Source organism: Bombina bombina, chromosome 6 (genome assembly GCF_027579735.1).
Source record: "Bombina bombina isolate aBomBom1 chromosome 6, aBomBom1.pri, whole genome shotgun sequence".
Classification (NCBI taxonomy): Eukaryota; Metazoa; Chordata; class Amphibia; order Anura; family Bombinatoridae; genus Bombina; species Bombina bombina.
In genome coordinates this window covers 806,199,575-806,222,503 of record NC_069504.1, presented here as the reverse complement: position 1 = coordinate 806,222,503, position 22,929 = coordinate 806,199,575, and the positions used below count along the sequence as shown (strand labels likewise).

At 37.8% G+C, this 22,929-nt stretch overlaps 1 protein-coding gene across 1 annotated transcript in view; it reads left to right on the top strand.

The window, feature by feature from the left end:
* Window positions 1-775: 775 nt before the first annotated feature.
* DDX56 (DEAD-box helicase 56) overlaps window positions 776-22,929 on the top strand; it is a 37,441-nt gene continuing 15,287 nt past the window's right edge. Inside the window, exons 1-7 of the mRNA XM_053718143.1 lie at window positions 776-867; window positions 1,617-1,778; window positions 5,475-5,629; window positions 5,778-5,948; window positions 7,135-7,225; window positions 10,190-10,431; window positions 20,179-20,313. Coding sequence (XP_053574118.1) covers window positions 817-867; window positions 1,617-1,778; window positions 5,475-5,629; window positions 5,778-5,948; window positions 7,135-7,225; window positions 10,190-10,431; window positions 20,179-20,313 — 1,007 coding nt within the window. The 5' untranslated portion in view covers window positions 776-816. The remainder of the gene's footprint in view (window positions 868-1,616; window positions 1,779-5,474; window positions 5,630-5,777; window positions 5,949-7,134; window positions 7,226-10,189; window positions 10,432-20,178; window positions 20,314-22,929) is intronic.

The following is a 22,929-nucleotide window of genomic DNA, read 5'->3' as shown; positions in this document are numbered from 1 at the left end:
TTGGCTCACCCATGTGCACTGCTGTTTCTTCAACAAAGGATATCTAAAGAATGAAGCAAATTAGATGATAGAAGTACATTGGAATATTGTTTAAAATAGTATTCTCTATCTGAATCATGAAAGAAAAATTTGGGTTTAATGTCCCTTTAACTCATACAGCAGCCCCTATTCAATGTTCCCCAGACTCACACAGCCCCTATACAAATACACACACACAACAGCCCATTTAGAAGCAGAGAAAGGGTTAATAACAGCAAAGGGCACACAGTTAATTTAGGTAATTTGGAATTTTTGTGTAAAAATGGATAACAAAAAAACAAGAATCAATAGTTTAAGACAAAGCTGAAGGCATGAAAGTGTTAGCTTCACAGGGCAGAACAATACTATTTATTTGTTCAAGAAAACGGAAACTGAAGGCAGGCAGGGGTTAACTTCACAGGTTTTTATGCAGCCTAGTTACTCGCCAAAATAATAAATTGGGCAGATGCTCCTAAAATCCTGCAATTTTTTTTTTTTAGAACCTGGCTGCATTAGTACTATAATTCATAAAAACTATGAACCAATTGAACACTAGACGGCGCTACAACTCAACGCTAAACTAGAACTTCGCGTCTGAATACATCAGTGAGATGGGCCAGTTGTGACGTTCTTTACGTAATTTTCTTATCTTCCTGGCTGCACAGAACTAACAGTAGAGGCGCTCTTCCTCTAGTTCAGTCTTTATTTTGTTACTGTTCTATACTCTATGATCTTCGCTCTGAGACGCTCTGTACAAGGTTTCTATCGTTTCAGTCTTCCCACTGTATTCACGTGTAGATGGCGACTGTAAGTTTCCATGAGTTGGGTCTGGATGACCGGCTGTTAAAGGTAAGTGGTGCAGGGGGAGATGAATAATAAACAGTACGGACAGTATAAGAAGTAGGGTAGATATGGCGTGAACCTTATTTTTGTCCGTACAGCGTGTTACACATACAAGTTCCTCACTGTGCAGTTATATCAGGGAACTTTCTGTATTTACCTTTCTGTATTAACCCTTTCCATATCAAGTCAAGGGACTTGTATGATCAAGTACTGTGCAGCATTTGGGTAATTGGTAACTTCATGTCATGATATATCAACAGTAATGAGACACTGCCAAGTTAAACTATTATGACAGAATAACTGTATAGTACATAATACACAAATTATTACACAAAGTTGTTTGTGTGTATAGTAGAATAATGTGAATTGGAGCCAGAAATAAAATACTAGGAAATGTGTAGTTCCCTAGCACCCATGGTGCCATGGCTCTTAAAATTCTAGTTCTGACCACATTAATGTTGCATCTGTTCATTTATATCTGTATCTATCTATATCTATCTATCTATCTCTATATATATATATATATATATATATATATATATATAAAACTATGCCAATGTCTTTAAAACAAATTGGAGCTGACACTTAGTTATTTTTGGTCCTGCTAAGTTCCATACAAATTTGACAAGATCTGCTTTAGGCAACACTGTACAGATTTTTTTTTAGCTAGCAGAGACTACAAAAGTACAGACACGATCATTCATGATAATTTTGTTACCTGCGTTTAATATTTAAATGTTTGTTTTCTTTTCCAGGCTATTGCAGACTTAGGATGGTCAAAGCCTACTTTGATTCAGGAAAAGGCTATCCCTCTTGCCCTCGAGGGAAAAGACTTGCTAGCCCGGGCTAGGACAGGATCTGGGAAGACTGCAGCTTATTCTATTCCTATTATCCAGAACCTTCTGCAGTCAAAAATGGTATGAGCTGACTACTGTTATTAAAAGGAGGTGTATCTATGCCTATAAAAAAGGATTGACCATTGAAACAAATAAAGGTGACTTTCATTCATGTAGAATAAAATACTTCATGCTTAAAGATCCTTTACTTGTTTCAAACGTTCGCCGTTCTGAGCTGCTCAGGCAGCCCATGGCAGAACGCTGTTTTGCTAGAGAGGTGACGTTTTCACCTCTTAGCCAATAGCCGTGCAGGAAATCCAGTTTAGCGCACCTTAGGAGCCAAATTTTCCGCAAGCTATTGGCTTATAGGTGAAAACTTCACCTCTCTAGCAAAACAGCGATCTGCCATGGGTTGCCTGAGCAGCTCAGAACGGCGAGTGCTTGAAACAAAGGAGCTTTCTGCTGAATGAATAAAAGTCCCCTTTATTTGTTTCAATGGTCAATTCTAGCGTTTCACAAACTCTAGGATTGACTTTCACTTTAAGTGTATGCTTAAAGGGACACTGAACCCAAATTTTTTCTTTCATGATTCAGATAGAGCATGCAATTTTAAGCCACTTTCTAATTTATTCCTATTATCAATTTTTCTTCGTTCTCTTGCTATCTTTATTTTAAAAAGACATCTAAGCTTTTTTTTTTTTTATTCAGAACTCTGGACAGCACTTTTTTATTGGTGGATGAGTTTATCCACCAATCAGCAAGAACAACCCAGGTTGATCACCAAAAATGGGCCGGCATCTAAACTTACTTTCTTGCATTTCAAATAAAGATACCAAGAGAATGAAGAAAATTTGATAATAGGAATAAATTAGAAAGTTGCTTAAAATGTCATGCTCTATCTGAATCACGAAAGAAAAAATGTGGGTTCAGTGTTCCTTTAATCCCTTTGCAGTGGTTAAAGTGCTGGTAAATCCTAGTGTTTTTTAAAACTCTAGTATTTGCCAGTGCTTCAAATAAAGGGAACTTTCAGTCATAAAGTATAAAAAAAACCTTCATGCTGAAAGTACCTTTATTTGCAGAGAGTTTATGCCGAGCTGAGCGCATCCGGATGCCCACTGCAAAATGCTATTTCTTCAACATGGTGATATTTCCACCTCTTAGCCAATAGCTGTGGTAGCTAAAACTGGCATTATGCCGTTTTGCTGTGGGTGGCGTGAGGTGCTCAGTGCGCCATATGCTGCTGGCAAATAAAGGAACTTTCAGCATGAAGTTTTTTTTTTTTTTTTTCCAAATTACTTCTGTTATCAAATTTGCTTTGTTCTTTTGGTATCTTTTATTGAAGATTAAAACTAGGTAGGCTCAAAAGAGCTCAGGAGTGTGCACGTGTCTTTAGTACTCTATGGCAGCAGTGTTTTGCAACATTATTTGTAAGCTTTGCTATACAATGTTGTAAAACACTGCTGCCTTAGAGTACTAAAGACACGTGCACACTCCTAAGCTCTTATGAGCCTACCTAGTTTTACTCTTCAATAAAAGATACCAAGAGAACAAAGCAAATTTGTTTAGACGTAAATTGGAAAGTTGTTTAAAATTGCACACTCTATCTGAATCATGAGAATTTTAATTTTGACTTTACTGTCATTTTAAAGTCGGCCTTAGAGCTGCAATGCACTACAGGGAGCTATTAGAACAAATCTGTTGAGTCAATAAGAGGCATATGTGTGTAGCCACCAATCACCAGCTAGCTCACAGTAGTGTATTGCTGCTGTTGAGGATATGTACATATGTTTTTCTAGTAAATTTGATAATAGAAGCAAATTTAAATGCGTCTAAAAATTACACGCTCTGTCTGAATCATGAGTTTTAATTTTGACTTTAGACCTGTTATGGCCTCAGCATAGGGGGACCGGATAAGAAACTGCAAAACAATGATCCCAGCACATTCAGTTACTAGCCTTGTCTGTTCTATTAAATAGCCATTATAGTAAAATAAAAAAATTGCATGCTGTAATTTGTCATCAAATGTAGTTTTAAAGGGACACTGAACCCACATTTTTTTTCTTTCATGATTCAGATAGAGCATGAAATTTTAAGCAACTTTCTAATTTACTCCTATTATCTTTTTTTTTTTCCGTTCTCTTGCTGTCTTTATTTTAAAAGCAGGAATGTAAATCTTAGCAACCAGCCCATTTTAGGTTCAGCACGATGGATATCGCTTACTTATTGGAGGCTTACATTTACTCACCAATAAGCAAGCATAACACAGGTTCTCAATCAAAAATGGGCTGGCTCCTATGCATCACATTCCTGCTTTTTAAATAAAGATAGCAAGAGAACGAAGAAAAATTGATAATAGGAATAAATTAGAAAGTTGCTTAAAAATTGCATGCTCTATCTGAATCGTGAAAGAAAAAAATTGGGTTTAGTGTCCCTTTTAAGACTATTGACCCAAGACTACTGTGTGATTAACCCCTGTGAGCCCCATACAGTATTTCTACTGTATGTTTAACCCCTTGGTGGGTGTAATCACACAGCAGTGTAGGGTCGATTACATAATTTCATTTGAAGAGCAACCGATCAGAACATGTCTTATTTTTTACTATAATGGCCCTTTAACAAGTCCACATTGGCTCCTCCCAATAAGACAAGTGCTGGTGCAGTTTTGCTATTGAAAATCAATTGTAGAAAACAAGGTATTAATGCATTTAACACATTTTTACTTAACATATTAATGTATTGCACAGTTGCAGAAAAAAATATTGGGGATTTTATCTCTCTTTAAAGGGCCATAATACCCAAATGTTTAAACACTTGAAAGTGATGCAGCATAGCTGTAAAAAGCTGATTAGAAAATATCACCTGAACATCTCTATGTAAAAAAGAAAGATATTTTACCTCAAAAGTTCCTCAGTAGCCACCTCCCATTGTAAAGGATTTCTAAGCAGCATTTTAGTGTGTTTGTCCTGGGACATCTGAAGGGACTAGCATCGTGCACTCTCATATTATTTCACCAATCAGGTAAAGGAAGCTTACTATGAAATCTCATGAGAGTTAAGTCAAATCTCATGAGATCACAGTAAGAGTTCATGACCTCAGCACTGCTGATGCTGATTGGCTGCTGTTCATTTCTTCATTTTTTTTTAATTTTTTTACCTGCAGCTGGGAGCAGCTGAGTATAACTTTTTTACACAGAACTTACTCTGCTGAGCTGAGGAGATTGTGAGGTAAAATATCTTCCTTTTTTACATAGAGATGCTCAGGTGATATTTTCCTGTCAGCTTTTTACAGTTATACTGCATTAGTTTCAAGTGATTTAGCATATGAGTATTATGTCCCTTTAATACAGTATTTAGTTGTGTTAGTGTCATGATTTACAGGGATAGGAAAGTCAGAATTAAACTTGAACAATTCAGATAGAGCATGTCATTTTAAAACACTTTTTTTAAATGTACTTCTATTTTCAAATGTGCTTCGTTCTCTTGGCATCCCTTGTTGAAAATGAATACGCACATATCCTACACTAGTGGGAGCTGCTGCTTATTGGTGCCTGCACACATTTGTCTCTTGTGATTGGCTAACTAGATGTGTTCAGCTGGCTGCTAGTAGTACAATGCTGCTCCTTGAGCAAAGGATAACAAGAGAATTAAGCAAATTTGATAATAGAAGTAAATTGGAAAGTTGTTTGAAATTGTATGTTCTATCCAAATCATGGAAGAACATTTTAGGGTTTTCTATCCCTTTTTAAGGGTTTGATGCTTTTTTTTTTTTTCTCCTTAGACTGTTTCTGAACAGGCAATTAGGGTCATAATTCTTGTTCCCACAAAGGAGCTTGGTCAGCAGGTTCAACAAATGATTCGCCAGCTGACGTCCTACTGTGCACGTGATATCAAAGTCACGGATATCTCTGGTCAGGCTGACATCTCTGCTCAAAGGTGAGTGTTAGAGGGGACAAGGAAAGAGAAGTAAGGAATCATGGGATACAGTGTGTTTATCATGTATAAGCATCATCAGTCAATGTGTTCTAGACTCAAGCTATATTTATGCCACATGTATTCAACTGTTTACTTCTCAATTTCCAAGGCCTATTCTGATGGAGAAACCGGACATTGTTGTGGGCACTCCCTCCCGTGTGCTTTGTCACATGAATCAACAAACGATATGTGTGCGGGACACTCTACAGGCACTCGTGATAGATGAAGCTGACCTAATTTTCTCATTTGGGTTTGAGGAGGATCTGAAAAATTTACTGTGGTAAGTTGTTCACTTTGGGGCTGGCAGTTTCAGTTAATGGACTGAACGTCTGCAAGGTGGTTTGTTGAAATTCCATGCTGGGCTGCAAAATTAACCCTATGTTAATTATCTTGTGTGGTGCTCTATATTTGTAATATTGGTTGTGGAGATGATCTTAAAGGGACATTGTGGTAGGAGCTGTCGTTTTTTGGCTATATGATATGAAATCTTACATTTGTGATGGGTCGGCTCCATTACTGCATTGATCTGTGTTACAGGAACTTCCCAGACACACAGATATAAGTAAATACTTTTCTTCTATTTCACTCTGCAAGTAACTGATGTGGCAATTAATGATTGATAATGGTTCCTGCGGAATGGGAAGGGGGATTTCTACAGTTACCATCTAGGTACTAGAACGAGTAGTTTAATGCGCCCATGCCTATTAGGATTACAAGAGTAATGTAAGTTATTTTGTGCCGATAGCTGATGGAAAAATAATCCAAAATGTAATCTGCATCTTTATCAAATATCCCCATAAAATGTGCAATTAAGTCAAATAAACACAGTTGTTGATTAGCTCAGAGCATAAGCTCATTTACAAATGTCTCTGAATGGCCACATGTAACCACGACGCTTTTCAAAGGATGCTTCCCTAAACTGTTTATTTGTAAAACACTGTATTTTACAAAATTAATGGATTTTAATCCATTTTATTGAAGTGCGGCATCAGTTACTTAATGTGATTGAATAAGTTCCCGGTATCTAAAAATAATCCTAAAAACAGGGGCACTTTAATTCATTAAACTTTAAAATGAAGTTTCTTTTTTAAAATACTTACTTTTGCTTTATGGAAAGCAGACAGGCGATCCTCCGCCCGCAGCTCTTGCTGTAGTTAGCAGATCGATGACAAATCCGGCTTCCTCCAATTGTCGCTTACCCCCTTTAGCGTCCAGCTCATGGGGTAAGCGACAATTGGAGGAAGCCGGATTTATCATCGATCTGCTAACTACAGCAAGAGATGAGGGGAGAGGACCGCCGGTCTGCTTTTAATAAAGACAAGTTTAAGTATTTTTAAAAAGAGAAGCTTCATTGTAAAGTTTTTAATTAAAGTGACCCTGTTTTTAAGATTATTTGTAGATACCGGGCATTTATTCATTAAACTTTACAATTATTTTAAACTGATTCATCTCCCTTTTATCCACAGCCAGCTTCCAAAGATCTTTCAGTCCTTCCTAATGTCTGCTACTTTTAATGAAGATGTCAAGGCCCTAAAGGAGCTTGTCCTTCACAATCCTGTAAGTATCATTGGATGGTGCTCACTGCTGGCATCGTTTTGCTTTGTCAGACTTATCTGTTCCTCCTTGTCTTCCTTTTTTTTTTATAAATGGACACACTAATGCTCTAATAATTAGTTCATGGAATATTTGCATCACTAACTATAGTTTACCTTTTGTGAGGATTAAGCATATAGTAAAGTCCCACTTAGAAACAGCAAGCGTTGGTTGCTATATGAGGCTGCCACACCTGATTGGCTCCCTGGTAGTGTTCTGCTCAAGAGTTGCAGTGGGATTTTACCTTTGAGTTTAAAGGGACATAAAACAGGTTGATATCTGTGCATATCCTAAAAGGGCCAATTAATTATAATAGTTTGCATACATTTTTTTTTTTTTTTTTTTTTTTTTTTTTTTAAACTTGCTGGCAAGTATTTTAAAATTATTTTCAAAAATAAGCTAAATGAATTGCATAGCTGAGCTGCCTGGAGAAACCAACTCCACCCCCCTTATCAGTGTTTAGACACAGGCATTGTATTTCAACTCAGTTCACAGCTTCTAGGCATGCTCCAGTAGATAACCCCTATGCATTTTTGCATTCTACCAGAACAATAGATATAGATACAGCCATAGAAGGAAATGTGTGGGGGGAGTTAGAGCTTTACAACTCAGAAACTGAAAAGAAAGGGTTAATGGTGAGACTGCAGTATAAATTTCCGGGTAAAGTAATTAAATTACATATTATATTTTGTCACTATCCCAGCTTGTTTTATGTCCCTTTAATCACTTTAAAAGGTTAAACACTTGGGTCAGTGATGCAGCAATGACATACTATAATGAATAAGAGCACATCATTTTTGCTTTGGAAATTCCCTTTAAACTTGCTATTTAAAAAAAAAAAAAACAGTTTGAGCCTGAATTTCTCTCACCTTTATAATTTTGTCAGAGATTCGTGCATAAATCTGTCAACTTTCTTTTTTTAAAATTTATAAATAAAGTTTAACACAGGTTATACTGAAACAATGTACTTTTTATTTTTTTTTTCATGTGGTATTTTTTGTAAAAAGAGCAGAAACCATGGTGAATATGGTTATATTATGACCGTTTTGGCACAAATATGTGGAATATAATATTCAGTAGGATATTCTGATTGTTGGCTGAGCAGGTCATGTGACTATTGGTACATGTTAATATCTAGCAACCTTGAGAATTTTTCTTTCATGTTTGTTTTTACGGGACATTCCTAGAGTAATAACAAAACCAAAGCAATTTGGGTCAATATAATTACAAATAGAGAATTCTGCTCGTCTTATTATTCCACAAACCCCAAAACTGCACCAAATGATGTCTGAGATTGTTGGCGCTTTTTAAGAGGCAATTATTGTTAAAATGACATAATGGTGCAGTAGAAAGACTATAATGCACCAGATCATTGTATTATTCAACTGCTAAGTAATTCTATGTGTTTAATCCCCCCAAGGAGGTTAAACACATAGTGGAACTCCAGTTCTGAGATGGGCTGATGACTGACAGGTACACACACTGCTCACTGGCTGTGTCTAGCTTGAGAGAAAGCATTTTGCTTCTTCAAAGTGGGTTTTTACTTCTGTTTTTAAAGGACATGAAACCCACATTTTCAACAAGGTATACCAGAAGTTAGATGAGAGAAGTAAATAGGAAAGCTCTATCTGAATCGTGAATGTTTACTTTACTGTTCCTTTTAAGACAGGGTGCCCAAACATTTTTGTATGGAGGACTGATCTTGGTATTCTTTGTTGAAAAGGATACCTAGTTAGGCTCAGGAGTGCACACGTGTCTTGAGCACTATGTGTATAACACTGTTCAAACACTTTATAGCAGTAAAGTATGAAACATTTTGGAGTAACCTGCAGCCTCCTGAGATTATGTAGCTATTTTCCTTAAATGTAAAGGGGCATTATCCTAGGTACAACTACATTAGCAGGGTTACTACTCGCTATGCTATTTTTCCTTCTGTACCTGCAGCTGTCTCCAAAGTTGTCCTCTTATTTTAACTCCTTACAAATATTAGTTAAACGGGCACTAAACCCAACATTTTTCTTTCATGATTCACGTAGAGAATACAATTTTACACAACATTCCAATTTTACTTCTATTCTCTAATTTTTCATTTTTTTTTTTTTTAAAGATATTCTTTGTTGAAGACATTGCAATGCACACGGGTGAACCAATCACACGAGGCATCTATGTGCAGCCACCAATCGGCAGCTACTGAGCCTATCTAGATACGTTTTTCAGCAAAGAATATCAAGATAAGGAAGTAAATTAGAAAGTTGTTTAAAATTGCATTCTTTTTCTAAATTATGAAAAAAATAATAATTTGGGTTTCATGTCCCTTTAAGCTCTGCATCTTCACACTGGGGAGCGCCATCTTAAAGCTTATATTTGTTCTGTAACTTACATTTTTGCAGTGTTTAAAACACTTTTGCTCTCTATTATATGAGCTAAGCTAAATTGCAAGGTACAGCTGGGAAAAAGCCGGTAACATGACAGTTCTGTGAAAGTGCTTCTGTCACATGATGCTGCAAGATGGCAGCGCCCAGTATATGTAGTGCTTTACCTGCTGGATTCTGTCATGAGTTAAGAGAACAGCTTTAAAGATTGTTGCAGGTACAGGAGGAAAAAATAGCAATAGACTACTGTAGTTGTACGCAGCTATTAAATGTCCCTTTTTAAATACTAAGAGAACAAAGAAGATTTGATAATAGAAGTAACTTGTAGAGTTGTTTATCTGAATCATGAGTTATATTTATTTTTATTTTGACTTCCATTTCCCTTTAATACTTACAAATTTAAGTACAGCATATTTATATCTATTACTGAGGAATCGTCTAAAAAATATATATCCAGTGGCCTTTTGGGGAATTACTTTTCCATTTAAAGTATAATGTATATTATAATCCTATATTTCCCTCTTTCATCCTCGTGCTATTTATGTCCACTCTTCAGGTGACTTTGAAGCTGGAGGAGTCCCAGTTGCCCGACTGCTCTCAGCTCATACAATATCAGATCCAGTGCGAGGAAGAAGATAAGTTCCTGCTGCTTTACACTCTTCTCAAACTCTCACTTGTTCGCGGGAAAACAATTATTTTTGTAAATGAGGTGGAGAGAAGTTATAGGCTCAAGCTCTTCCTAGAGCAGTTCAGCATCCCGGCTTGTGTACTAAATTCTGAGCTTCCTGTTCATTCACGGTAAGTGAAACATCTCTGCCTAAACATAATTGTATTCCTAAATTAAAAAGAAAAAAAAAATGGTGTAAATAGTTTGTACTTGCAGTGGTAGAGATGACGGCCATAGCGCAGTCAATATGTTTGAATAATCCTAACCAACAAAAGATACTGTATATAGAGGCCAGGCTGTGATGACAAGATTGGAACAAAGTTCCAATGTAAACAAACCGAAGAAACAGTCAAGTGATCACTGATGCGATCACGTGACCCCAACGCCACTGATTGGATCTGGGTGACGTGCCTAGCATCGGGTCTTCCTGTTTCTTCAACACGGAAGGGAGCAGGACACTTCCAATATTAGGGTGTTTCATACTGTCCTAATAGCGTCAACAGGTTAACAAAGTGTCAGTGGATAGCTGTGTCTACTCAATCTAACAAACTTGTATTGCTCCTCTAATTACATCAAGTGGTGGGTGGAGTTTGGCTTTTGAAAAACATCTGCAGCAAACAAGGTATTAAAGTGAATGTAAATTTTGATGAATCAGTGCCTGGTTTTTAATAATCTTATTAAAAACATGGGCACTTTCATTCATCAAACTTGAAATTACACTGCTTTTTTTACTTAACTTTTCTTTTTGTTAGCCGCTCCAGCGCTCCCTCCACAAGCCAAGAAATGACTATTCCGGCCTTCCACCAATCACGGTGTTGCTTTAGGCAATGATTCCCCCCGGGGGGGGAAGCCGTGATTGGAGGATGCCGGAATCGTCATTCCTGAAGTAAGGAGAGGCTTGCAGAATGAAAAGGTAAGTATTTTAACAAAAGCAGTGTAATTTAAAGGGACAGTCTACACCAGAATTGTTATTGTTTTAAAAGATAGATAATCCCTTGTTTACCCATTCCCTAGTTTTGCATAACCAACAGTTATATTTATATATATTTTACCTCTGTGATTATCTTGTATCTAAGCCTCTGCAGACTGCCCCTTTATTTGTTCTTTTGACAGACTTGCAATTTAGCCAATCAGTGATGGCTCCCAGGTAACTTCACGTGCACAAGCACAGTGTTATCTATATGAAAAACATGAACTAACACCCTCTAGTGGTGAAAAACCTGTTAAAATGCATTCTTAAGAGGCGGCCTTCAAGGTCTACGAAATTAGCATATAAACCTCCTAAGTTAAGCTTTCAACTAAGAATAACAAGAGAACAAAGAAAAATTGGTGATAAAAGTAAATTGGAAAAGTGTTTAAAATTACATGCCCTATCTAAATCATGAAAGTTTTTTTTGGACTAGACTGTCCCTTTAAAGTTTGATGAATGAAAGTGCCCATGTTTTCAATAGGATTATTAAAAACCGGGCACTCATTCCTCAAACTTTACATTCACTTTAATCGGTTCAGAATTTTTTTCCTTAAATGTATAGTAAACATGCAAAAATTAGCCTGAGAAGCATATGTAGCTGTATTTTATGATTACATTTTGTTTTTTAAAACTTTTTTTTATTTCTTCAGTGTTTATTTTTTTATGTTTTATAAAGTTATGGACACTGCTATTTGGTAACTTAGTTATACTAGTATAAATAGCATGTTCACCTTATCTGATCCCTTCTGGGGCCAGTTAGGAACATTTATAAACAAACTAATAAAGTAACAATCTCATAAGGTTGAGTGTCCCTTTAAGGGGGCATTTTACTGTAAAGTTATTTCCCTTTTCTTTCCTATGACATGGAGAGTTCACGTCATTCCAATTACTAGTGGGATATTCAACTCCTGGCCAGCAGGAGGAGGCAAAGAGCACCCCAGCAAAGCTTTTAAAGGGATAGTAAACCCAACTTTTTTTCTTTTATGATTCAGATAGAGCATGCAATTTTAAGCAACTTTCTAATTTACTCCTGTTATCAATTTTTCTTTGTTCTTTTTGTATCTTTATTTTAAAAAGTAGGAATATAAGCTAAGGAGCCGGCCCATTTTTTGGTTTCAGCACCCTGGCTAGCGCTTGTGATTGGTGGCTACATTTAGCAAACCAATAAGCAAGTGCAACCCAGGTTCTCAACCAAAAATAGGCCGTCTCTTAAGTTTACATTCCTGATTTTCAAATAAAGATACAACTTGAACAAAGGAACGTTGATAATAGGAGTAAATTAGAAAGTTGCTTAAAATTTCATGCTCTATCTGAATCATGAAAGAAAAAAATTGGGTTTACTATCCCTTTTAAGTGTAACTTCCCTTACCCATAACCCCCAGTCATTCTCTTTGCCTCTGTCAATATAGGTTGTGCAACGTTGGTGTCTGAAGATTGTAATCCTTTTAATGGTTATTTTCTCTGCAAGCAAGGATTGGGGTCTAGCTGTGTCCACGTCAATCTTTTAATAAAAAGTAGTGGTGGCTTTTAGCAGTTAGAAGGCGGTGAGGAAGTCTTTGCTTTATTTCTAACATTTTGCTACCCCTTGGTAGAAAGCCAGAGTTACTCTGTTCTTTCTTTTACTACAAGTTCCTGACGGGGAAGTACTGTTCACACCTATGTAGCTGTTACCTGCACTGCAGCTGGATTCACAGGTAAGTGCATTTTCCTTCTAACTTCTGAAGGATAGCACTTTAGAGGTAAAACCTCTAGTGGATCAAATTTAGGACATAAATTATCTAAGTGGTCTTAGCTATTTTTTGGGGGGCAGATTTGTAGGCTATATGTATGCTTAACACTGGCATGAGTGTCTAAGGGGTTAAAGTGAATGTAAAGTTTCATCAAGTTGTTCCTGGTTTTTAAAAATACTATTAAAAACCGGGACACTTTCATTGATAAATACTTACCTCTTCGTCTTGAAAGCCAGATCGCTGATGTCGCTTTCCCCGCCCGTCGCAAATGACTATTCTGGCCTTTCTCCAATCACAGTGTTGCTTTAGGCAATGCTTCCCCCGGGGGGAAGCCGTGATTGGAGGATGCCGATAAATAGTCACTGCTGTCGTAGGGAAAGGCTTGCGACAGGCTGGAGAAGCACTGGAGTGGTTTTCAAGACAAAGAGGTAAGTATTTATTTCTACAAATATGGTGCAATGTAAAGTTTCATCAATGAAAGTGCCCCTGTTTTTAATAGTATTTTTAAAAACTGGGCACTACGTGATGAAAGTTTACATTCACTTTAATATAAGCTGTGGGCTTATGATTATACAAACTGTGTGGAAAGTTTTTACATATAATTTTTATTGAACAAAGCATAATGCAAGGGGCACTTTTGTTTAACAGATTGAAAAAATTGTTATTTAGTCCGGACATTTATAAGGCTGTTACGGCTCGGTTAGGTATTTATACTTTGAGCCTTTTTGAATGCGCGCCTATTTCAAAGACTTGTGGCGCAGTTTCAATTTTCACGCAGCCCGCTCACATGACTTTCCGCTCTTCCGTGTTTGTGAGGAGTGCAGTTTAGTCAGTCACTGAGCCTGGACTGTTGCGGCTTTCTTTCTCACAATCGTTTTGCTAATCTGACCTTGTATATAAGTCAACTCATCTGGGGAGTTCTCTTACTAGTGGGTTATCATCTCCAGTACGGTAGGAGCCTCAGTCACTCTGAGGATTTTTATATTAAACTAACAGGTGCCATTTAAAAAAAAAAAAAAAAAAACTATTCATTTTATTTCTGTCTATAATAAAAAAATTTTTTTTTGGAAGGTATCATTATTTACAATGGAATCTGAAAGAGATTCTTCATTGAAGATGGATAAATGTTTGCTTTTCTTAGAAGTCCCAATTGTGCTGCCTATGCAATTTTTGTTCATGTTGCTTAGCTAAGACCTTAAAATATAAGGATAAATTAACCCCTTGTGAACCTAATGTCTCTCAGGATATAGCTGTTCTAGATATGCCTCAGCTTTCTCCTAAAACATCCAAAGCCTTATCAGTTTCTCATACAGTGCCTTGTGTGTCCTCTCAACCTCCTGGGGGTGTATATTTGCCAGGGGATTTTGCTGCGCAGATAACTTCTGCAGTATTGGCAGCTTTATCTGCTTTCCCTACTTAGGGTAAGCATAAGAGGAAATCTAATCACTGCAAGTGAGGCATCTGACCCCTCTAATTCTGTGCTGGTCAGCCTTTCTCATTTGTCTGATGAGGAGCATACTTCAGTAGCTTCTGAAGGTGAAATCTCAGATTTTGACACTTTGGTAGAAAAATCTTCAGAATCTGCAGAGGTAAATTTTAGATTTAAACTAGAACACCGGTTATTACTGAAGGAGGTTCTAGCTACTTTAGACGACTCTGAACCTTTGGTTGCTGTCAACCCTACAAAGTCTTCTAAATTGGATAGTTTTTATGATTACCCATCTTCAGAGGAAGTTTTTCTAGTTCCTATGAAGATGTCTGAAATTATAGCGCAGGAATGGGATAAGCCAGGGGTTCCTTTTTTCCCCTTCCCCTGTTTAACAAAAAAAAATAAAAAATCTTGTTGCTGTCCGTGACTTTTGATGCACTGTGCCTAAAGTAGAAGAAGCTATTTCTTCTCTTGCCAAGAGAGCTACCATTCCTATAGAGGATAGTTGCTCTTTTAAGGATCCCATGGATAAGAAGCTTGAGGCTTACTTTAAAAAAAGATGTATATCCATCAAGGATTACAGTGGCAACCTGCAGCAAGTATCGCCACAGTTGCGGGAGCAGCATCTTATTGGTGCAATGCCTTAGCTGATTTTATTACAGAGGAATCTACGGTTGAGGAGATCCAAGATATGATCAAAGTTCTCAAACTGGCGAATACTTTTATCTGTGATGCCAAAATGCAGATAATTATATTAGGAGCTAAGATGTCTAGCTTTACTGTACTAGCACGCAGGGCTTTGTGGTTAAAGTCCTGGTCGGCTGATTTTTCTTCTAAGGCCAAGCTTTTGACTTTACCCTATAAGGATAAGACTCTATTTGGACCAGGTCTGGCGGAGATCATTGCAGAAATTACGGGTGGAAAGGGTTCTTTCCTGCCTCAGGATAAGAAAAATAGACCTAGGGGTCGCCAGACTTCTAATTTTCGTTCCTTTTGCAACTTTAAGGGATAGAAGTCATCCTCTTCCTCTGCAAAACCAGATCAATCCAGGTCCTCTTGGAAATCCAGTCAGCCCTGGAATAAGGGTAAGTAGAACAAGAAGCCTTCCGCTGACTCTAAATCAGCATGAAGGTTCTGCTCCCAATTCAAGTTTGAATCAGGTGGGGGGCAGGCTTTCTCTTCTTTGTCAAGCCTGGATACGCAATGTCCCATATTCATGGGCTGTGGACATAGTATATCAGGGTTACAGAATGGGATTCAAGTCTTGCCCTCCAAAGGGCAGATTTCTCCTGTCAAGACTATCCTCAAACCAGGTAAAGGAGGCCATCTTAAACTGCGTAAAGGACCTATCCTCCCTGGGAGTTATTGTACCAGTCCCTCTACGGGAACAGGGTCTAGGATTTTATTCAAATCTATTTGTGGTTTCCAAAAAGGAGGGAGGGAACTTTTCGTCCAATCTTAGGTCTCAAGTGCCTCAACAAGTTCCTCGGGGTCCCGTCCTTCAAGATGGAAATTGTTGGTTCCATTCTTCCTTTGGTACAGGAAGGTCAATTTATGACTAGTATAGACCTGAAGGATGCATACCTTCATGTTCCCATTCACAGGGAACATCACCAGTTTGAGGTTTGCCTTTCTGGGCAAGCATTTCCGGTTTGTTGCGCTTCCATTTGGTCTGGCCACGGCTCCCAGAATATTTAACAAAGGTTCTGGGGGCGCTATTGGCAGTGATCAGATCCCAGGGAATTGCTGTGGCGCCTTATCTATATGACATCTTGGTTCAGGTGTCCTCTTTTCAACTAGCTCAATCTCATACAGAGATGCTGTTGTCTTTTCTACGTTCCCACGGGTGGAAGGTGAATTTGGAAATAGTTCTCTAATTCCATCTACAACTGTGTGTTTTCTAGGGACTATAATAGATTACATGTCCATGAAGATTTTCCTGACGGAGGTCAGAAAATCCATACTTCTTGCTTCCTGCCTTTCCCTCCAGTCAGTCTGCCTTTTGCCCCTCCATTCAGATTGGTCTCAAAAGATAAGTCTGGTCCCCCTAACAAGAGAGTCTATCTCATGGTGCATGTCTCAAACATCTGTCTCAGGGCACTTCCTGAGACCTTTCTGGGAGATTGTGACTACGGACACCAGCCTGTCAGACTGGGGAGCGTTTTGGGGTCCTCTGAAGGCTCAGGGCCTGTGGTCTCGGAAAGAGTTGTCCTCTCACCATAAACATCTTGGAGTTGCGAGCAATCTTAAATGCCTTGACAGCATGTCCTCAATTGTGTTTGGTCTGGTTTATCAGATTCTAACATCACCTCAGTGGCTTATATCAACCACCAGGGAGGAACTCTGAGTTCCTTAGCCATGAAGGAGGTGACTCGCATTCTGCAGTGTGCGAAAGCTCACAATTGTCTATCTGCCATCCATATCCCAGCTGTGGACAACTGGGAGGCGGATTTTCTGAGCTGGCAGACTTTTCATCCCGGGAGTTGGCTCTTCATCCAGAAGTGTTCTCTGTTAACCCACAGGTGGGGAGTTTCAGAGTTGGATCTGATGGCGTCCCACAACAACGCCAAGGTTATAAAGTACGGTTCAAGGTCAAGAGATCCTCAGGCCGTTCTGATAGATGCTCTAGCGGTTCCTTGGATGTTCTCTCTGGCATATGTTACCTCCATTTGCTCTCCTTCCACGAGTCATTGCTCGCATCAAACAGGAGAGAGCATTGGTGATCCTAATAGCTCCTGCATGGCCTCGCAGGATCTGGTTCACGGATCTGGTACAGATGTCATCTCTCTACCTCCTTGTGAGGTTACCTCTGAGTAAGGACCTTCTAATTCCGGGTCCTTTCCTCCATCCCAATCTAGATTCTCTGAAGCTGACTGTGTGGAGATTGAATACCTAGTTCTGTCTAGACGTGGTTTTTCTGAAGCTGTCATTGAGACTATGCTTTAGGCTCACAAACCAGTTACTCGTAAGATTTACCACAAGATATGGCGTAAATATCTTTATTGGTGCGAATCTAAAGGGTTCTCCTAGAGCCGAGTGAGGATTCCCCAGATTTTGTCTTTTCTTCAGGATGGCCGGGAGAAGGGTTTTTCGGTCAGTATTCTAAAGGGTCAGATTTCTGCATTGTCTATCCTTTTGCATAAACATCTGGCAGACTTACCAGCTGTTCAAGCTTTTGTTCAGGCCCTGGTTAGGATCAGGCCTTTTTTTTAAACCTGTTTCTCCTCCATGGAGCCTTAACCTAGTTCTTAAAGTTTTGCAGCAGGTTCAGTTTGAGCCGATGCATGTTGTCAATATCAAATTGTTATCTTGAAAGGTTTTGTTTGTCCTTGCTATTTCCTCCGCTCGCAGAGTTTCTAAACTTTCAGCTCTGCAGTGTGATTCCCGTACCTTTTATCTGTCATGCCGATAATGCGGTCCTTCGTACTTAATTGGGGTTTCTCCCTAAGGTAATGTCGGATCGAAACATTAATCAGGAAGTTGTAGTTCCTTATGAGAAGGATTAGTACAAAAAGAAGGAAGTCTTTTGCATAACTTGGATGTTGTGCGAGCTCTAAAATTTTACTTAAAAGCTACTAAAGATTTTCGATGGACCTTTGCCCTTTTTGTTGTTTTCTCTGGAAAGCGTAAGGGTCTACTTCTCTATCTCTTTTGGTTGAGAAGTCTTCGATTGGCTTACGAGACTGCTGGACTGCAGCCTCCTGAGAGAATTACGGCTCATTCCACTAGGGCTGTCTCCTCATCTTGGGCTTTTAAAAATAAAGCTTCTGTAGAACAGATTTGCAAGGCGGCTACTTGGTCCTCTCTGCATACTTTTTCCAAATTTGATACTTTTTGCCTCAGCTGAGGCCTCTATTGGGAGAAAGGTTCTTCAAGCGGGGGTGCCTTCTGTTTAGGTCCCTCCTACCTTTTTCTTCCTCCCTGTTCATTCAGTGTCTTCTAGCTTGGGTATTCCCACTAGTAATTTGAGTGACGTTGTGGACTCTCCATGTCATAGGAAAGAAAACAAAATGTATGCTTACCTGGTAAATTTCTTTCTTTACGGACATGGAGAGTCCACGACCTTGCCCTCCTCCTTTTTTAAAAAAAATTATAATTCTGCAGTTTTTTTTTTTTTTGAGTAAACCTCAGGCACCTTTTCACCCTTGTGTTTCTTCTTTTTCTTTTTCCTTCGGATGAATGACTAGGGGTTATGGGTAAAGCAGTTACACTTAACAGCTTTGCTGGGATGCTCTTTGCTGCCTCCTGCTGGCCAGGAGTTGAATATCAGACTAGTTATTGGAATGACGTTGTGGACTCTCCATGATCCGGAAATAAATTTATCGGGTAAGAATACATTTTGTTTTAATCTTTACCTGCTAAAGTGTTCATGGATTTATTTTTAAATATAAGCATTTTTTTTGCAATATACTTTCATTAGAAAAAATGCTTCTAGTAAGTTTTCTTTTCAGCGGCATACGCACATATGCTGTGTGTGCCGTGTACCAGTATTCAAGCTCAGTGAGGTAGCAGTGGTGTGTATTTGAAAACTTCCCTTGTGTCATACAAATCATTGCTAAATCTCAGAGAAGGTTTGGCGTTTGAATACTAGTGCACAGGCTATCACAGGATATGTGCATATGCCGCTGAAAAAACAGTAATAACTTTTACTATAAACATTTTTTGCTAATCCATGTATACTGCAAAAGGGCTTCTATTTAAAATTGAAATGTACCCATTTCAATTTTGACCTTTTCCTTTTAACCCTTTAAGTGTGCATGATGACATGTGGTCGTCATCCGCACAATCTATTCATCGCGAATGACAACTGTGTCGTCATGTGGGGAGGAGGCCCTTTCAGAGCTCATCACAACCCCCAGGACCCCTTGTTTCAAAGCCCATAACCCCCTCTTAAAAATAAAGTCCTTATATAAATTTTAATAGTCAGTTGATCACTGTGGTAATAGTGATCACCTGGAGTGAATAAATGTGCATTCATTTGCACAGAGGCTCATGGGAGTATGTGCAGATCAAAGCTACATAACTATACCGAAAGGACCTTATTTATATGAGGATAACCCCTTCTTTGTATTATGTTTAGAGGAGAAAAAAACAAACCCACACTTTTTTTTTTTTTTTATAACCTTCTTTATTAAAATTTTAATTAAAAAAAAAAAGGCATTTTTTCACACTTTGTTGCGGATCTCTTACATGTCATGACATATTTAAAATAGTGGTTTAGTTTGAATTTTCTGGGTCTCCTGAAAACGCGATATGTAATATATGGTGATTTTTCACTGACAAAAGACCTTCAAGTAGGGCCTAAATATAAACTACATCTAAAAACTGCAAAACATCACAGGGGTGGAAATGGCTCTGCACTTAAGGGGTTAAGTTGAAAAGTAGATCCAAGTGACTTTTCTCTGCTGACAAAATCATTTCTATGACAGAAACATTCATAATATAAAATATTCTGTCATGTTAGCTTTTTATTTTAGAACAAAGGTCTAGTGTGAGGCACTTTCTGGGTAAGTATAGTAAATGGAATTTATAGTGTCTCCCACCAGTAATACTAAGATAAAAATGTGGCATATGCTATTAAATAAGTCATTCTAATGTTGTGCCATATAGGACAAATTGCATGCAATCTGGGTTATGCTTTTTTTAAATGTTTTTATTTTGCTCTCTACTAAATTGTGTGTGCGCATTGCAGTTGTTTGATGACCACCTATAGATAGTTGTTTTAATTTGCGATGTTTTGTTTCTCTAGGTGTCACATAATCGGGCAGTTTAATCGTGGTGTCTATGATTACATTATTGCCACTGATGAACACACTTTAGCTAATCCCAGTGGGAAAGGAAGGAGGTCAGAAGGCAGGAAAAAGAAAGGAGGCAGAGGGGAGAGGTGAGGTGTTTTTTTTTTTTTTTTTTTTTTTTTTTAAAATCTCATTTCTCTTTGGGATGGGCGTATGTTTTGCAACATTCGAGAAATGAAACTAATTTTAACACATTTGTTGGTTTCAAACTATTGTACAACATTGTAACGTTTGTTTAATGTAATAGTATTTCTAATCCTATCTGTTATATTCGATTCAAATTTTTCTAATTCAATTAGAATTATGCAATATACGAAAAATTATAATCAATATAACAGTATTTATATTGCTGTCTTTAAATGTAATATTGGAATTATGCAATATTCAAAATAGAAACAATAGAATTTGTATCTATTATTTATCAATTTACTAAATTCCCTAACACATGAACAATGCAAATGTGTGATTTCAAGGCCGGGATCAGATCATGGGGGCTGCTAGGCAGGTCCCCCAGGCTGATCCTTGCCTACGTCAAAGGGGGAAGCTGCAGGACGCCGTATTTGGTCGGACGTTCCATGCCGTACTAAATATATGTCCATTCAACTATAATGTTTGAAATAAACTGCACTTGTGCTCAACATCTAAGGGTTCAAAGCTGCTTTGCGCCTCCAGATAAATGTATCATTTCTAATCAATTTTGTGTATAAATTGCAGCTCAAGAGGAAATCTGTTAACTTAAACTTTTTTTTTTTTTTTTTTAAACTGTGTTCTTAATAAATTGACATACAGATCCTCCTAGCCATATCTGACGCATTTCATGCATTAGTTTGCGACCGTTTGGCTCTTTTCCTAGCCGGATTGATTCTAGTAAAAGATCATTTGTTGATTAAGCTGCAGTGCACTACTAGGTGCTAGTTAAAACACTGGGTGAGCCAATAACTTTAAGCATATATGTGCAGCCACCAATCAGTAGCTTCTGAGCCTACATAGGTATCTTTTTCAACAAAGGGGATACCAAGGGAACAAAACAAATTGGATAATAGCAGTAAATTGGAAAGTTGTTTGCAATCACAAGCTCTATATTATTCATGAAATAAAAAAAATCTGGGTTTCATTTCCTTTTAACAATGACTGGACTAGTAACTCCCCCCCCCCCCCCCTCTTGGCTAGTAACTTTTAACCCCTGACACTAATATATGGATAAACCAATCACTACACTGAAACATTTTTTTTTCTGTCCTGCAACTCACACTACTGCACCCACCACTCAGAGATGTTAATGCAGCCCACGTCTTGCACTCTTATCCCTGTACCTTCATCCTGTACTTTAGCCCTTTATTGAAGGGACATGATAGATTATTGGCTCTTAATCAATATCACACATTTGCAAATTTATTAAAGAGACATTAAACAACTAGGAGATGAATGTAACTTAAGTTACAACATGGCAGCTCCCATTGTTTTATAGACACTAAAACTACACTTATTTTGTCAATATTTAAACAGCTCATGAAACTTTATAAAATACATCTACATGTTATTCTCAGACTAATATTTTTTTTTTAAATGCATCATTCTATTTAGTGTTTAATGTTTAATGTCCCTTTTAAAGTTAAGGCAGCACATTAGGTTAGGAAAGCTGCCTCCCCAGTACTGCGTCCTTACTGCAGCATGCAGCGCTGTCTGTCCTGTGCATATTGCCATATGTACATGAATGCTACCTAGATACTGTGTACTTGACCACATATACACCCTTCATGGGGGGTACATTTTTATAAAGGTATGTGCTGTTTTACATCTAAAAAAAATACACAAATGCAGAGCTGGGAGAGTTTTGCTAGTCTTTGGGTCCTAGAGAGTAATTTGATTTTTTTTTTTTAAAGATAACATTTTGGTGTAGAAATAACCTTGTTTTTCTTTTCTTCAACTGGGTGGTAAATTACATTGGTATTTTTTTTTAATCATATATTATGTATTTTAATATCACTAAAGATTGAGTAATGGAAAACAGTAACAGTAATAATTTTATTAGGTTTTTGCCTACATTTTTCTCATCCTTTGCAGTTTCTTACTTAAAGGGACAGTCTAGGCCAAAATAAACTTTCATGATTCAGATAGAGCATGTAATTTTAAACAATTTTCCAGTTTACTTTTATCACCAATTTTGCTTTGATCTCTTGGTATTCTTAGTTGAAAGCTTAACCTAGGAGGTTCACATGCTAATTTCTTAGACCTTGAAGCCCACCTCTTTCAGATTGCATTTTAAGAATTTTTCACCACTAGAGGGTGTTAGTTCACATATTTCATATAGATAACACTGTGCTCGTGCACGTGAAGTAATCTAGGAGCAGGCACTGATTGGCTAGACTGCAAGTCTGTCAAAAGAACTGAAAAAAGGGGCAGTTTGCAGAGGCTTAGATACAAGATAATCACAGAGGTTAAAAGTATATTATTATAAATGTGTTGGTTATGCAAAACTGGGGAATGGGTAATAAAGGGATTATCTATCTTTTAAAACAATAAAAATTCTGGTGTAGACTGTCCCTTTAAGTTGTGCTTCCTATTGTTTCCAGCCCTGCATATTCTAGCATTTTTTACTGCATATGACTTATTACACATTAATCTCACTTATTTAAATTCTCACCTTGTGTTGACTAACGGAGCTTTATCGTTCCTTAAAGGGACACTGAACCCAATTTTTTTTT